At 39.2% G+C, this 18681-nt stretch overlaps 1 protein-coding gene across 3 annotated transcripts in view; it reads right to left on the bottom strand.

The window, feature by feature from the left end:
* Nucleotides 1-18681, bottom strand: part of mib2 (MIB E3 ubiquitin protein ligase 2) — a 62410-nt gene that overhangs the window by 41095 nt on the left and 2634 nt on the right. The window contains exon 1 of one of the 3 annotated variants that reach the window (XM_047823005.1): nt 16119-16328. The exons of 1 other annotated variant lie outside the window; for it this stretch is intronic. Coding sequence is in view for 1 of the 2 variants with exons in the window: in XM_027166804.2 (XP_027022605.1) it covers nt 12549-12555 (7 nt within the window). In the remaining variant the exon portion in view is untranslated. Of the gene's footprint in view, nt 1-12548; nt 12793-16118; nt 16329-18681 lie in introns of those variants that run through there. One more of the 3 variants, XM_027166804.2, reaches the window with a different exon arrangement.

The following is an 18681-nucleotide window of genomic DNA, read 5'->3' as shown; positions in this document are numbered from 1 at the left end:
TGACCAGTCAAATAAATTAGAGTAGAAATTGAATTGAGAATTTCACAGGGAAGCAAAGCCAATGATTCATACATTAAAAGGCTCATCTGATATCCTTTGTTTATTTCATTCAGCTTTCTCAGTGAGGCCTGAGGGCTGCATCTTGTTTTCATAGGAAATGGATTGCTAGCAATGCTGAGGGACTTTTTACAACACTATAATTTACAGCACTGCAGAAGTCATCGGTCTATCCGTCCATAACATTTATTCCTCCTGCCGTACAAGAATGCAAAGCTCCTTCCAAATAACATTTGTTAGTTTTTGTGTGACATGAAGGTCGATCTTGGTCTCTCATAAATCAGACGCATTCAGACACCTAAAATCTGAAAATCATGGACAATTTTCAAGTATTATTTAGCCAACCAAGCAAATAACAAGATAACAAGGGTCTTGTTTCACCATCAGTGGCAATAGTCTTGCATGTAATGTTATGTATGATGCAGTATTTACAATAAATACTGCTGCCATACAACCATGTACAATCCCTGGAAAAGGACTGGTTCTGAATGACAAGAAACCCTGGTGGTTATCCATGATTCAGAGAACAACAGTTACATGTGATTTGCACTCGCCAGTTCTGACCAAAAGAGGCAGTGAGAAACACATGCCAACAATGTCAAGAGGAAAAGAACTGACTTTAGGAAAAAGCTGGCCAAACAATACTGTTTAAGTCCAAAGAGGAAGAGTAGTTCCTCTGGCTGGGAGTTCTATAGTCCTGCACTACCCAGTGGCTTAGCTTCAAACTAGACAAGGAAATCACCATGTCTTTCCTCTGTGGCAGATGTACAGTCGGTCTGAGCATCGGATAACAATCTGGTCTAAATAATACTATAAGGTGCTCGCTCACATGGTGAGGAATTCTCAGCAAGCTCACTATCACTGAAGACTAAGTTTAGAGATATGACCATAAGCAGAAATCCTAGATTTAACTACAAGGTCACTGCAGAGTTGTATGGTCACCAAAGCACTTTAAGAAAGCTTATCACCAGAGTATGGAACTCCACAGCTCTTTTAGTTAAGATTGTTAATCAAAAGGGCAGTTGTCAGGTATCCATTTCAAGGAAGCAGCCTGCAAAGGCTCTTAAAAGGATGACTTAAGGGACTTCAGCACAAGAAAGGTCACCTGCAGAGCTCCTAGAGGACTGTGGTGAAGGGAGGAACCTTGCTGCTTTTAGAATGACAAAAAGAAGTCTGTGAGACCCCAGAGAGATACCATCCAATGTGTTCTGGTGCACAGTGAGGACTGCCATATAATCCTTTAGGGACTGTTTAGCAAAATAGAAATCAGGATCTATGGGATCAGGATGAACCAGGACCTAAAGGATCATGAAATAGACCAGGTCCATTCGATGATTTGGCTTGTCTACTTGCATTCAAAAGTGTTTCCTGGCCAACTAGGTCACATATCTCAATCTGGAGACGCAATCAGTTCAGCCAGACCCACAACTAACACTCCAGTACCCCCTCAGTTGAGTTGCAAATCTTGAGAAGAGATTCTATGCAATGCAAAAGGAGCCACTTGACCTTTTGCCACCCTGATTATCTCTCTCTAATAAGACACTGCTCTCTCATGTGTCTTAGATGCCCTACCTCTTAGCGGGCGCTCTAATGCCTACCAGGGTCTGAGAGCATGGCTGTACATTAAAAAGATTTGGAGAAAGCAGGCCTGCCCCATGTGGCAGGGTGTGATGACCCAAAAATATCAAGTAAACAGCCTATTTGCCAAAATTGCCAATGGTTTAGAGGGGTGGAAGAAAACTATTAATAGCAATGTTGCAGAATTTAATATAAAATACAAAAATTTTGCAACAGCATTTATTAAATGCATTTAACAATACTGAAAAAATTCTTGATCCTCAGAATATTTATGGACATAAGGAAAAACGATTTAAATCTAGACCTGCGTGATTATAATACAGAGTGCATGTGAGATGTGTTCATCTCTGTAACACACAGAACGTTGAGACTGAGACTGTCACTTAATTTTGCAACTCTATCAAATAGCAAATAATCTTGCTTCATTACTTGGCAGCAAATTCAAATGCATCCATCTGTGGGAGATAAAAATCTTGCAGTCTTTCAACACCAGTGTTCGAAATCCTGAAAGTAGGACAAAATAAGAAGACAAGACAAGGATTCATAATTCATCATCCATATCAGCAATCGTGCTCCAAATGAAACTTAAAGTTAGTTTGTTCTAATTGACAGTCCTGGTTTTGCTCCACAGATACTCTGAGAGCTGCAGGACTACCGCAGAGTTGCTCTTGCCACGCACTCTGACTTTTGGAGAGGGCTTTCACAGCCTTATTCTGTGCCAAGTACACCAAGTGATTCAGCAAAGCTGCAGGATCAAAGACGTGTGTATCTGGACCATTGTTCTCGCTTGTGCTGTATGCGTCCAATGTCCTCGCACAATGCTTCACATTAACATAATAAGACTCACGTCCTGCAAAATATAAAAGCTGCAGTCTTCATCACCCAGATAATTAATGAGCAAGTCAACTCACAGTTCACTGACTTGAGTTTGCTCTGACAATATACCAAACATTTAGACCCTGCTTTATTAAGATCCCAAACAACGAGCACTAATTTGCAAACTCTGGACATGTTTCGACTGAATAAGTAACGTCACGTAAGGTTAAAGCGATAAAATGATATCCGACTGGGTGTTATCGGTTCTCGATAGCTAGGGTGGGATCAGATCTCAAAAAGAATCCCAGAAGAGTTCAACTGAAACCTGCCTGTGAAAAACAAAAAAGGGATTTCAGGCTGATTTTAGAGTGGTGTGAAGTAAAGTGTTTATTTGTTCTCTGCTTGGTAGGAAGCTAGTCAATAATACACAAAGGACTTATCCTTATTATGGAATTTGTTTCATTACCCAGCTGTTTACTTGTTTGTCTAAATCATTCGTAATACCAGGCTGACCACTATCAGGAGGTATTTGAATGTTTCTCTCTATTTTTCGTATGTTGAACTCAGTTACACAAGGTGTCTGCTCGGCCTTGGTGTGTTAGATAATTATTGCTCTGTTTTGGCTAAAATGCTAACACTATCTGGCTTGTGCTTAGCATGTTTGCCAGGGTGGAGAACAAAACACACAGATTAGATAATGAATACACAGAGTAGACAGATTGGGTAATAAGAATAAACACATCAGAAATGACTAGGCATCTACATACACTACCTAGCACTGAACTGTGAGATTACAGCCTAGAGATTGTCACAGTGATTGTGCACAAGAAAGGTTTTTTTAGTTTTATAATTCTGTAAACTAGAAGAAATTGAATGCAGTATGTATTATATCCTCGAAGCACATATTACCATATCAAATACTCCGTCAGTACACCGTAAGTATTATTATTATTTAGGCTTACTCAGTAGCATACATTATGCGGTTTGGGACACGCCCCTGAACGTGCGCAATTGCAGCAGTAAGATTAATCTGTGTGGCAGAGAATGACAACACAAAGACTTTATAAAATGTCCTTATGGAGCAGAAGCAATATGCAAGAGTCACAAGATGCAATTCTTTATAAATGAACAAGTTATGTAGCTTACATATATAATAAATGCAAATACAAATCAGGGCATCGGTGCTATTCCATAAGATAGCAGTAATGAGGCTTCTAAAAAAGAAAACATGAAAACGAATACATGTATGTTCACAAATTATATATAATTAAGTAAATAATTCCCTTTTACCTGTAAAGGTGTGAAAATGCCACAGAACCCTAATTTGCAAAAGGCCACCAGTGATCGTGCACCAGGGTTTATTCAGCTTTAATTAGTTGTATAAAAAGGTTAATATAAAGGTTTAGGAGGCCACAGAAAGATGCTATTCACTGTGCTAATATTTACTGATATGGTGTCCAAATACACCTTTGAAATAAAAATAATTTCTGCTTCTGAAATGCCTGTAGCTTTAACACACCTAAAGGAATTACTGCTGTGGCTTCCATCATCGGTCTCTAGTATCAAAAGTCAGTGCCACACACGGCATCCTGACTAAATAATCACTGGTAAGCATCCTAATGTCTGACAGATGCTTACATCATAATTCAGAGTAAATCTATCCTCATGTCAATCTAGGCTCGTGTGTGGCCTGCTTCAGTGTTCAAGAGTTCACCAAGAGACCATGTGCTGCTTCCCAAAAGGCCTGCTTCATGGTTCTGGGAACATAGGAACCGGTCAACCACAGAAACGGAAGAAACGGTCTCTTCAAAAAAGTAAAATAAAAAACAAAACAAAGCAAAGAGATACCAAAAGGTAGAATGCTTGACCTTGGAAGCCAAAACCTAGAAATCACCTGCGTTCTTGGGTGATAAAGGAACAATGTAAACTTGTCCTGTGGTTGCAAGCTTGAACTAGACTAGATCCTGACTAGCTTAGCATATAAAAAAACAAGGTTTTTTTAAGAACCAGTGATGAACTGGTGGAAGCCAAGAGTTAAGAGCAAAAGAACTGTGCGGTTCAGTTGTCATCAAGACCCAATTACCATATGCAGTTGCTTTTAGCTGCTAGGTGGGAATCTTTAATGGAGGGATGTGCATCTTAGAGTGGAACCTCATGGGTGAACTGATTGACCTAATAGTGCCATTTGACCAGCGTGAATTTGGCCCCACACCCCCAAAACATCAGCAAAATAGTCTCGTTCATTTGTGCTCCGTTTGTACTGTAAAAATTTTCGTTTGTGCTGCTTTGGATTTTAGATATTAAAAGAATAATTATAGTAAAATCTAGGTCAATCAGGGCCCCCCCCCCCCACCTGCTCCAAATTTAACCAAAATAGTTGATTTATGACAGTACATTTATGAACGTGTTACTATTACTACTGTTTTCCACATAAGAACATAGAGTACCAAGTAAAAACACTTACCTTGGAGTTGATGTTACATTCCACACATCGCTGTGTCCGGTAAAAAACTGAAAGCGCATAAGACCCATATGGTTTGCCATATGGATCTTACCTTGGCTTGACTGAGTGACCTTAGAATGACCACCTAATATTATCTTAATATTACAAAAACCGAAACAGCACAAACGAAACTTTTAGCAGCACAAACCAGCACAAACGGAGCACAATCGAACGAGACTGTTTTTGTTGCATTTGGAGCAGGTGGGGGGCTGAGTGACCACCTAATAAAATGTTTAATATTTAATAAATCGAAACAGCACAAACGAAACTTTTAGCAGCACAAACGAAGCACAAACGAATAAGACTATTTTGGTTAAATTTGGTGCATGGGGGGGGCTGATGACATCATCGGCCAATAATTCAATAATAAGTGTTTAATATTCTAAAAACAAAAAGAGCACAAACGAACAAGACTATTTTGCTGACGTTTTGCGTTGGGTGGGGGGCCAACTTCACGCTGGTTGCCATTTGTCATGTATGGTGTGGCACTTGATTCTAAAACCTCCTATTTCGAGGTTTCTTTTACTGCATTACAGAATATGAACACCTTCCAAACATCAGCAATAATAACTCATGAGTAACATTAGCAGTGTGCTTGGGTTAGTCTCTGTGTTTACTAAATTCAACAGCAATAACTAGTTTTAATTTCATCCAAAACAAATTGGTATCAGTTAAATTACTGCATATGATATGTTGCATAATAAAGTACACTCCATCCTCTGAAGAAAAAAAAAGAACAGCTCCCTGTTTATCATGAATCAGCAGATTCTATAGCGATACAAAAAATCCTTTCGCACTATTACCATGAGACAATACAATAGTATTCGAGTAATCCACCAGCTCCTGAAGATGCTGCCAAATCATTTAAGGTCTGATGGGAGCAATTTGGCTTCCTGATCAGTTATGACACGGATGAGCAGAGAGTGGTAAAATGAAACATTATATGTGTCCAAGACACTGGCACGAATACTGTAAATAGATGTGTAATATAGTGTGTGCACATATACACACACACACACACACACACACACATACAAACAACTCTGTTACAAAGCCTTGCGCTTCAGCGTGAAACAAACCAGTAGCCATTTGTTATAGTCTCAGCTTTTGTTTCATTACGCATTGCTGAAAGTCTGAACTGATCACATAAACACTGGACAACCTCAGTACCAATTTTCTATTATTTGCACTTTCATCATGTTAAGTGTATTGATTAATTGGAAACCTAATGGACATATTCAGGATTTTAATTTAGACACCTAAATACAAACCGCAGAAATAAAACGCTACACCATGGTCGCCTGACCACAACGTCATCACCAATAAGCCTCCGACAAGTCTCTCAATCTTTATTTAAAAAGTTCTCTCGTAGATCCGCTGTGCTCTTTTTGTAGATGAATCTAAATGGATGAAAAGTCGGAAGAGTGTTCACAAGAGCGTGTTATTAAAATAAACACAACAAGGCTGCAGTAGATGAGTTTTCCTGTTTGGTGTGATGACATTTAAGGTCCTTGACAAGCTCTATAGTCCCATTTACCCACTTGTTCAACCACCTTATTTCAAACCCTGAAAAAAATCTCAAGAGAAGCATTATGCATTTTATGTTGTAGAATAAAACATATCTTGGGTTCATATTAACCACAAACCCATTCAATAATCAGAAGATCAGAATGATGGAATCAGAAGTGCTTAAACCTATATTCAGGGTTTAAGACTCATTCCTGCAGCACTTTTTTAGCTGTTTTGGATTTGGTCCTACTGTATAGAACCTATTGTAAAGGACCTCAACCTAGATGGACATGTTATCAACCCGTTCCTAGAGTAACTGAAATTAAAAGTGAAAAACACACAACCAAGCTACAGTTATGCGTGGATTGATGAAAAAGTATGACACACTCACCCGGGAAAATCAGTAACAGCCGTTGTCTCCGGAGTCATACTGTAGCACTAACATGACTGGTACATACGTTATGTATTACTGCTGCTCGTTATCAGATTCTCATCAGACTGTGGTTGTTACTGATTGTATGAGTAAACAAAGATTTTCAAAACTTCAACTGTGTCAGATCTTTCTATGGCAGCATTGTTGTTCTGACAAAACTTGATTAAATCAGCCATTTCTCCTGAAGAGGAGTCAGCATATAGGAGGGAAGTGGTTGAACTAGTCAAGTGCTGTCATGACAACAATCTCCCTAAATATTGATAAAAAAAAAAAAAAAAATTAAAAAGAAGATGACAGGATTGGTGATCCATGGAGGAAGAGAAGGAGGAGAGAGAAGCACTCAGCATTGAATGTTGGTCTTTGATCACCATGTGCATGAATGATGTGCCCATGTGCACCCATGACCCTTGTGCTGGCTCACTGTTTGTCCTTCTTTGGACCATATGTGTTAGGCACTAACCACTACAACCACTGCAAACCAGGAACAAGGTTCTGTAGGACCAGGGCTTATCTGTCTACACTGCACATATACACTTTCTTTCAAATGTATGGGTTTTTTCTTCTTCTTCCTCTTCTTCTTCTTCTTCTTGTGCTATTTGTACTGTAAAGGTTTTCCTGATGTCCGGGTTCAATTAGGTCAGAGGTTGCTTGGAAGAATGATGTCATTGTATCGTGTAATGCCTCTTGACTATTTTATGCTCTGACAAAACATCACGAATGAATAAGCAGCAAGCGTGAGTGGTAATATTTCTAAATCAGTAAACGGTCCTATATTTAAGTTGGCAGTGAGCTTGAATGCCAATGGGCTTCTTCAGCATAATCAACACTGAGGACACACAAATCGGTACAGTGCTTCCAGCAACTGCATTCTTTCCAAGATGTCTTACTGGTACATAGCATAGCAAAGTGCTTCGCTGTTATTTGAGGACTAATTTGTAGAATAATTACAACAAAGACTAAAAGCACAATACCATTAACAATTACGCAACGTTTGTGGTGCAACCGGCATAACCAGTTGTGTTGCACAGTGTAATTCTTAATGTAGTCATCATTCAGCATGTTATTTAAAGAAAATTGCAACATGTGCTGCTAAAAAGTGCTACAGTAATTTGGGTTTTTTTTTCTTCCAAACTTTTCTAGAATTCTCTCTTGGCACACTTCCCCATCTCAGACCCGTAACTTTAATACTTTTTAGGTCAAAGCTTTAAAAACAGCTATAGTTGTGTAGTCGATATTCAGATTCTTACTAAATAATCATTTAGTGAGTTTGAAATCTCCGGCTGGAGAGCTGTGCTTCTAAATGTGTAATATTTTTCATGGGTTCAGACCTGTGTCTGTGCTTTCACAGACATTCCTGTTTTCCCCATTTTCCCACTGTAAATCAAATCTTCACATTCAGCTTGACAGCGTCTACACTTACATGCAGCCGTCCAAGCACATAGTTGATAAACCATGCTAATTTTATTATGCACAATCAAACAAAGTGTCAAAAATTTACTGTCAAAAACACACACACTACATTACTGTTCTATCTAACTATTAAGCATTATTACAAAAGCACCAGTGAATTGTCAAACATTTCTGGATTCATTTAGACGACCGTTTAAAGAGCTGTGTAGCATTAAACTCGCTTGAGCTCATTACTTAAACAGCTTTATGCTTAATGCTAAGTCTGAGATATGCAGCTGAGAAAAATGCAGCCCTCAACATAGCTTTAAAAGACGTTTTAAATGATTCACTGACTCGGTTCCTGTGAGTCGGCTCTGCTACTGGAGATAGGGTCTGAAACTTGTGGACTAAAAACACTACCACATAGGAAAGATCCAGCCATGGGGCTAAAACCTAACTACTGAATGGACATCATATTCCTGCTTTAATGAAGCGATGTTCACATACAGCGATTTTAGGTTTCAGTAGATTCGCCAGTAGGCGTTCCTTCTACTGGTTGCCATAGTTACACAGTTAATCAGTGGGTGCTGCATAAGCATTCCACCTGAGAAGAAATTACAATTGTTTTTGTTTTATTTTTGTGATTTTATTGGCATATATATATATGAATGAATGAATGAATGAATGAATGAATGAATGAATGAATGAATGAATAAATAAATAGAAAATAAATAAATAAATAAATATTGACTCTTTGAATGGTTCCTGGGGACAAAGTGGCTTAGTGGTTAGCACGTTTGCCTCACACCTCCAGGATTGGGGGTTCAATTCCTGCCTCCGCCTTGTGTGTGTGGAGTTTGCATGTTCTCCCTGTGCCTCGGGGATTTCCTCAGGGTACTCCGGTTTCCTCCCCCGGTCCAAAGACATGCATGGTAGGTTGATTGGCATCTCTGGAAAATTGTCCGTAGTGTGTGAGTGAATGAGAGTGTGTGTGTGCCCTACGATGAGTTGGCACTCCGTCCAGGGTGTATCCTGCCTTGATGCCCGATAACGCCTGAGATAGGCACAGACTCCCCGTGACCCGAGTAGTTCAGATAAAGCGGTAGAAAATGAATGAATAAATGAATGAATGAATGAATTAATGAATGAATGGTTCCTACTTATTTAGGTCTCCAAATTAAATATTCCTGAATTCAGATATGAAAAAAAGCCTATTCTACACTATAACAGCAAACAACTTGAACCAACACATACATGAAGAACAATTACACTTTTCCACAAACTTTTCTCTGCTTTAACTGCGGACCCTGAAGCCTTATTCTGTTTTCTACAAAAGGTATAATATAAATATGATCAACATACTGTATTCAGAAATTATGCTCTTTTTACGGTGCTAAAAAAATCTTACTAAAAAAAAAAGGTTGGAAACAGAGTATAATAACTAAAAGAGTGAGTAATAAAGCTGTCATTACTGTGTAGTGGAGTGGAGGACCTTGTTGTAACCTGGCCCACTACAGTGACATACTAAGGTATGTCCGCGCTCCCTGTACCCCCATGGTGCCTTCCTTAGCTGTGCCACCTGTTAGCGCTTATTGATGCCAGTTTATTCAAGTCTGTTCACGCTGGAGGGAAAAACCACTCAGCTAGCAGCAGCAGATGGATGAGAGTGCCACCGTGGGTATGCTGAGGAGGCCATCCAAGCAGCACCTCCCAGCATGATTTAAACTGGAACCTGCTTACAGACGCATGCTTGAAAGAGGGAGTCAAAGCTCTAGAAAGATTTAACAGGGATTTTATATTTCAGCATTTTTAACCATGCTGTAAAAACCCTGAGAGAGTTACTTGTTAAAAGATATGCACCTTTTAAATACAAAATACATGCTCACAAGGTCACAGGTTTTCAACGTGTAATCGGTGAAGCAAAGCCAAAGGATTTTTTCCCCTTGTAGTTACAGTAAAGTGCAGGAAATCACAACACACTAATATCAGAGTGATCAGGTTTATTATTGAGTTCTTCTAGTTATTTGACTGAGCCGTTCAACTGTAGTATGATTTCATGGCAAAACTCAGCAACTCGAACAGCTCACCTTGTAAAGAATGTTAAATACATTTAAAAATGAATAAAAATGTCTATGTTTAAATAACACTTTTCTGTACAAGTTATTTTATGCTTAAAGAGGTCTTGGAGTATAAAACCTTTCTGAACCCTTGTACTAGGCCACATGTGTGTGTATATATAGCAATATAGCTTGAGAAGCACTTTGTTTACACAGCTGATGAAGGAATTTTGTCTGAAACGTATTGTTTATCTATAAGCTATGCCTGTTTCGTGATAGCCAACACGCCACATATTTAACTGCTTGTCTTTATGTGACACTGTAAAATCCACATTAATGAACTAAATCATGTTTTTTAATGTCCCATTGAAGCTTGCTGAGCTGCAGTTTGACACACCTCGAGCCACCTCGCCGATGATAGCTAGGAAGCTAAAGCACAAGCGATTTGGTTTCAGGGATAATGTGTTGCTCTGCTGTGGTTTTATTTATTTATTTAGTTAGTTAGTTAGTTAGTTAGTTAGTTAGTTAGTTAGTTTTAACACTTTGGTTTATTTCGTAGCCTGCCTTTGACTCTATCCTGCTAACATCAGCTCATTGTTTCTGAGGCCAGGACTTAATAATGTGATGTGATATATTTCCATTTATGGCATTTGGCAGACACCATAATCCAGAGCAATGGACATTTGTTTCATTTAACACTTTTTTCTTTGTTTTGAACTTGCGCAATGTTCAATGAAATGAAAGCAGAAGATATAAACTATGGTAAGTTAAATGTATCCAGTGTTCTACTGAAACAAGCTAAATTCCTTATAAGCTTCACCCACAAGCTAACGTTAGCATGCACTAACTAGCCAACATGGTTCCCAAATAGCTACGCTGTACCTTCACTAAGCATAGAGTGTTTAACATCACTGAAGAACACAATTAATAAATTAAAAATGTTTTTGTTGTATAATTATATATATCAGTAATAAAAAATTTGTTCACAAAATTCCTGTTCATACGATTTTGTTAGCTTTTAAACTCACTACACTTTACACAACACACTTATAAATAAATTATATATATATATATATGTAGTAATCGTCCTCCTTGTTCCTAAATTTTATAAACAATTTCTGACAAATCAGCGCATGACCCAGCAAACTGGAAGAGGCTACGACAGGAACTCCTGCTTCCTTTGGCTCGGTGTAGTCTAGACAGCGTGTAAACACCATTCAGACGAGTTCCTTAGATTCGGACCGTATTAAAGAGTACAGTAACCGAAGCTAGAGTGGGGATTACGACTTGGTGGGGGGGAAAAAAATCAACCCGGAACCGTTTGAACCTCACGTGAGACTGTGTGAAGTATTAGTGTAAGTATCAAAGTGGTGTACTTAAGAGGTAAGAGCCAGGGTGAGGGAAAGTGTAAAGTATTGCCATCATTATGTTACAAAACAGGAAATAAGAAAAAAATAGCACCACCATTTGCTTATATGCAACACGAGTGTACAAAAAAAAAGAGGGATAAGAAATGAGGAAAAACGTTGATAAAATCTGAAATATTCTAAGTGGTCCATATCAAGTTTTTTATTATTAGTAATATTATTATTATTATTTTTAAAAAAAGCAAATCCTAAACGTCTACCATATGCACCATCCCCCACAAAAGAAAATGCCTTTTAAATAAACAGCTGATTTTGGTCCAAAAAAACCAAAACCTATTTCCAGCCAAATCATCAAAAGAGCAGTGATGCTCCGAGTCTAAACGTCTTCCAAATCCAGAGGTCTATTAGAAAGAAATCCAGTTCTGTCTTACAGCGCACGGTTCCTCGGATTGTCTGCAGGAACTGGTTTTTATTACAGGCTTTTTGTTAGACACATATGTTGACCTGGAGTTTACAGAGGGGAAATCAATAATCAGCCAGGATAAACAACACACCAGGAGCATGACTTCGACTCTACGGAACCACGAGAAACATCATTTTTGCTTTTCTTTTTGTGTGTGTGTGTGTGTGTGTGTGTGTGTGTGTGTGTGTGTGTGTGTGTGTGTGTGTGTGTGAAAATTTAGACAAACATGCAGTGGGAGAGAAAAAAAGTGACATAAAAATCAGACATGACTGTCAGGATTTCAACAAACTCAGGCAAAGACCAACAATAGAAAAACCAACTACACAACTACTCTAACCAATAAGCTACTACTCCGCAGAGAAAGAAAATAACTTACACCACATGAAGCTGAAATCTGAGCCCCATCTCTGCTCTGAGAATCTTCTGATATTTAATTTCCAGTGAGATATTTAACGTCTCTTTTAGCTCTCCTCTCACTCGCTCTTTACTTCGTCCATAACGGTTTGGTTTGCTGCGGATGAACTTCGCTCTCTGTTTGGAGATCGACACGATGCTCTTCTGAACCAAACTCAAAAGCAGGACAGCAAACATTTAGAAATCTGTTTGATAAGCTACTCGAGTCAGTGTGCTAAAAAACATCCGTTATGGCAGAGAAAAGGATCAGCTAGTGTATTCAGCAGAATTAGATTACATGCCGGAGTCAGGCGCTAAAGATCAGTACTGTTCAGAAGGATTGGCAGACTGTAACAAGCTAATCGCTTCTGTGAAATCATTAGCTAATAGATCCGAAGTGTCGAGAGATGCAACTAGACAGCATGTGTCATGTAAGCAGAAGATTACAAACTTCTGTGACAACAACAACAACAACAAAAAATGGCCGGTGACGACGTGTTCACTCTTATATCCATAGTATATCCAGTTTGATTTATTGATTGTTCTTTTAAATGCCGTGTCACTTTCAATGCCTGTTTCATGGCATGCAGGTTCTTACAGTATTACGACATGCTGAAGAAAAAAAAACAATAAGTGATCAGTTAGATTTTAGAAGAAATAAATAAATAGTATGTACAGGTTATATGAAAATAAATCATATATTTTTTTAACCATCAGATTGAATGATGTAGTGAATGAAGTGAGCTAGATCTTTTTACATAGTATTAACATCAGCCTGCTAAATGAAGGTGATGAAACAGGGATGTCAGTGCTGAGGTGAACTTCATTATAACTGCAGTATTAAAGTGATTAAATGACTGAAATATTTGTCTGTTGTTTGCTTCACTTTAATATTCAATAAGGTTTTTTGCCTGCCAGATGTTTGGAAATCCATATTTTTGGGGAAAAAAATTATTTTTAGGATAATTATTATATAATTATAATATTATTTTAGGATTATTAGTATACGCTTAATGCTTGTACTTGTTTTACAGGAACCGCACGTCGGAGGCTCTTGACCGCTCAATAAGAATGTGTGTGAGACTTTGGGATCCAATATGGCATCTTGCACATTGTGTCTGGTTTCAGTCTTACACTTGATAGTTTGTCATAAACGCACAAGTCCTGTTCCATTTGCCACTTCTTAGAGTTGGTTTGAGGTCTAATCGATGGATCGGATTGTGTAATTCTCAGTTTGAGGCCTGCTTGTTTGTGGCCTGGCAGCCTGATGTGGTCTGGTGTCCAGCAGAAAATGTTGTCTTTGTTACACTTACAACATTTGGCAGACGCCCTTATCACAACTGAGCAATAGCGGGTTAAGGGCCTTGCTCAGAGGCCCAGCAGCCTGTTGGACCTGGGATTCAAACTCACAACTTTCCAATTGGAAGACCTACACCTTAAACACTAGGCTGCCACATGCCACCCTTTGTCTTGTCTCTGTAAAGCGCCCACTTTGGCTAGGATGCTGGTGATTTCTGGGTGTTGGTGTTTTAAAGATTCGAGCCTGCGCATGTGAAAACCCATACTGATTATTTCAATCTGCTTTCGGCTTCACACGCTCTGACTCTGGCTCACGGTGATAGTGAGATGAACACATTTCTGGCCACGAGCTTCAGAATCACCAGCAATACAATGACCAGTGCAAGTCACTATAGAGGCTAATCAATCACCAGTCTGAAAAGGTTCAGTGTATTCAGAACTGATAGCACTAGGTAAACATAGCAGGATGGTTGTAGAGTCAGGTTAGTAGTCTGATTTGACACATTTTACAAGGAAGTACTGCTATAATGCTCAATGTGAAAACTATTCTCCAAATTTTAGTGCTTTAGACTTGCTAGAACTTTTCATGCTCTGGTTTCCAATTTGTTAAAACTCACTGGATGTCCTTCTACATAAACATAATATCCATGATGGAGGGGAAGACCAGAAAGGAAAACATTCAGTTGCATACTGAAGGTGAATTCCTCAGCCAGCCGATGGAGAAATGACTTCACTTCCTGAAACAGCTGATGAATTCCCAGACTGTTTTGTAACTTCGCCTTTGGGTACAAGTGCCTCAGATACGAGTCTAATTCTATTTGCAACATATCTTCCACAACAAATAAGCACATTCTTTCCACTTCCTTGACTTTTATGTCGGTCACTTCATTACGGTTTACAAGGTGATGCTAATCGCTACAGCTGGTATGCTAACAATTAAAAACGGCCATAATAGACACCTGTTGTGGTCCATATGTGGACTAATGTGCTGGATTTCAAAGTAAACAAATAGGTTATATTCCTCCTCCTGCCTGTTTATATTCCTCCTTTACTGTTAGGATCGTTTAGGCAGATTGAGTTTTGCAATTTCAGGGAAAGCGATTTAAAAGCTTTTCTAGACTAGTTTACAGAACCATAAATGGTAAAGCCGACGCAGATACGGTAAAACGATCAAACCTAAACGGGAACAAAAGATACGTAGGTACGATGGAGCGCGACCTGATCTGAGCTTTAGTCTGTTCTTCGTCTCAAAACGTATTACTCAGGATGTAAGGACTGTTGGTTAACTACTTTGATAGACAAGGAATGAAAACCTTCACTGGGGATTAGTCATCAGTCGATAATCAGTTTTCATCTTATGAAGACACTTGCAAAGACATTACTAAGCTTGATGAATCCTGTTGTGATGAACCCGCTCTCACACACAGATACAACTATATTCAACAAGATATCTTAATAAGTAATGAATCATAACACTACTAAAGAAAGAACATAAGGTAGATCCAGAAGAAATGTTAGAAGGTCAGAGTTTGTTTAAACATGTTCCTGTAAGTCAGATTAAGATGTGCTCTTTCCTGTACAGATAATGAGGACTTATCTGCTCATCATACTGCAAACAAGATCCACTGTGATGTACCACTGTCAGTGACGATAATATAATCATGAGCCTGTACGGAAAGTGTCTTAGAAAACAAATGCTCACACACTCACACACACTCACTCACTCACACACTCACTCACACACACACTCACTCACACACACACTCACTCACTCACTCACACACTCACTCACTCACACACTCGCTCGCCCACACACTCGCTCGCCCACACACTCGCTCGCCCACACACTCGCTCGCCCACACACTCGCTCGCCCACACACTCGCTCACTCTCACGCGCTCACTCTCACGCGCTCACTCTCACGCGCTCACTCTCACGCGCTCACTCACACACGCTCACTCACACACGCTCACTCACACACGCTCACTCACACACGCTCACTCACACACTCACACACAAACACTAAACTGGATACATACCATTGCTCTTGGTTATGAATCTTAATATTATGCAGAATTGCCTAACGGTACTGTGGCAGCTGGTCGAGCTAGAAATCAACTGCTTAAGTAAGAATGACTGTGAGAAATTACACATGCGTGCATTTGTAACAATCGACTTTAACATGCTAGAACTACCACAGAGCAGGCTTAGTGAAGACAAGACAATCAGAAATATTAATCATCATTGGCACTCACCAAGGCCTTTCTGAGTGTCCTGCCCTGTCTGTGAGTGTGAAAAGGCAAAGAACTTAAAAAATAAATAAATAAAAAGTTACAAGAGCTGGTGTGTGCTGCTGAAGCAGCCGGTCGCCATTTAGTCCTTGGTGTGCCTTATCAGCACGGATTAGGCAGGAGGGCACGGGGGAAGCGAATGCAGAGCTTTCAGCTGACGGCTCCCGCACCCACTGCTCTGTTGCACACGTTGCTATTTCTAGTACTGGCATACCCCAGTCACCCACACACACACACACACACACACACACAGAGGCTACACTGTACAACTCCTGCTGCAAGTTGGTGATTACACGTAGGTACTTGCATGTGTTTGTATGAGCTTACAGTATTAATCATATTGAGGAGACTCTGGGAGGGTTGGGCTGTGTGCTCAATTGGCTCAGTGAGAATAATAATAAAAAAGAGAAATGGCTTTAAAGCTCAGAGATTTTGAACAAGGATCTGCTAAAGTCCTTAAGAGCACAAAGCGAAAGGTGAAAGAAAGTTGAGTGTGTGTACACGTGTGTGTGTGTGTGTGTGTGTGTGTTGGGGTGGCTAAAATGGGAAATGTGAATACCAGGCTTGTGCAATACTGACTTTTTTCTCTGCTCACGATTTACCATTATAAATTAATTAATTAATTAATTAATAAACAATATACTAATCCACAACCGACAGCCAAGAATAAAAAGACCACAGAGAGCACAGGAGTGTAGAATAGAATAATATTAGCTGTGTGGTCAGGAACTGCTTGCTGGCAGTGGAACATATTTTTTTGACACAACCCTTTGACATATTGGTTGTTTAATGTCCACATGACTGACATTCTTTACTCGTGTTGTCGCTACTCAGAGGAGTTTCAGTGCGATTAAGCAATGGAAGTCGTGGCCTAATGGTTAGAGAGTCTGACTCCTAACCCTAAGGTTGTGGGTTCGTCTCGGGCCGGCCACGACTGAGGTGCCCTTGAGCAAGGCACCGAACCCCCCCCCCCCCAACTGCTCCCCGGGCACCTCAGCATAAATGGCTGCCCACTGCTCCGGGTGTGTGTGCTCACTGCTGTGTGTGTGCACTTTGGATGGGTTAAACGCAGAGAACAAATTCTGAGTATGGGTCACCATACTTAGCCGTATGTCACTTCACTTACTTTACTTACTTACTTAACTGCCACAGTGCAGCAAGCAAACAAACAACATGCCAGGATATTGTTGCAGTGTAATATTACACAGAAATATCTTGTACGTCTCACAAGCCTAATGGATTGAGTTTATTCACAGAAAACTTAAAAAAGTCACAGAGTCTGTGAAAATGCGAAGCAGGAAACTGTGATCTCTTGCTCTGCCCAAAGAAAGAAAAGCAGCATAATAAACAGACTTCCAGACTTCAATAAATATCTAGAATACTTTGTGATTACAAAAGATATGTTCCCATGTAGCTTCTATAATTTTTTAGCCATAAATTTAACATCATAACTCTAACCATTACATGCAATTATAAAAAAAATTAAAACAATTAGGTCAATTATCTAATTGAGCAGTACACACTAACTCTCCCTATATCTCTCTATTATACTATGTTTACATCCCTGGCACTGACAAAGCGACCCGGATATCAATCATTTTCAAAGTTACTGACAGTGAGCGTTGGTGACTAGAAGTGGGCATGTCCGGTAATGCGACAAAGCTGACAAAAGTTCATGCAAATCTTCATGCAAATATGAGAGCGATTGGAGTGGCGACTTCCACTGAGAGAGAGTACAGTAGAGTGCGTGTGATCCGCAACAAAGAGCTCGCACTGTTTCTCCTTCGTCTGTAAATGACATGATGCAGAAAAACACTGCTGAATTTTATATATAAACATCAAATCTCCATCAAGAGTGTTTCATTTTAACTGCAAGAAAAGTGATTTGTTATCAAGGGGAATGATAGTCGCTCCACCCCTTGATAAACATTATTACTATGGCAACCAATAGTAATAACGCCTTTCGTTGACTTCATAGTACGGCGTGTGGCTGTGCTAAAGTGTGCTGACACACATGGAACACGCAACCCTATTCTTACACATTATTTACTTAAAACACATACTATGTATACTTCATTGCACATTTCACACTTGTACATTTGTACATACAAATTGCCTATATTGTATATGTATATTTCAATTGAACATTTCACACCTGTACATGCGTACATACAATTTTGTCTATATTGTATATGTCATTCTGTTACACTGTGGAGCTTCTGTCACTAAAACAAATTCCTTGTGTGTGAAAACATGCCTGGCAATAAAGCTCTTTCTGATTCTGATAAAATCATTGTAAATGTAGTTTTAGTTGTTTTTTTTTTTTTTTTCAACAGCAGCTCTGACAATAGTGCTATTAATAAGCTTTTTATAATACATGATCATTTCTGTAATAATCTGTAATAAGCTCATTAACAAGGATTTATTTGGTCTATATCTACCTCTTTGAACAAATGTTGAATGTTTGACATAGTGAAGATTTCTATAAGGCAAATCTTATTAACATTTTTGGACGCCATAAAATCGT

The sequence above is a fragment of the Tachysurus fulvidraco genome, chromosome 14 (genome assembly GCF_022655615.1).
Source record: "Tachysurus fulvidraco isolate hzauxx_2018 chromosome 14, HZAU_PFXX_2.0, whole genome shotgun sequence".
Lineage (NCBI taxonomy): Eukaryota > Metazoa > Chordata > Actinopteri > Siluriformes > Bagridae > Tachysurus > Tachysurus fulvidraco.
Note: the sequence above shows the minus strand (reverse complement) of the source record. Positions and strands in the feature narration are given on the sequence as shown.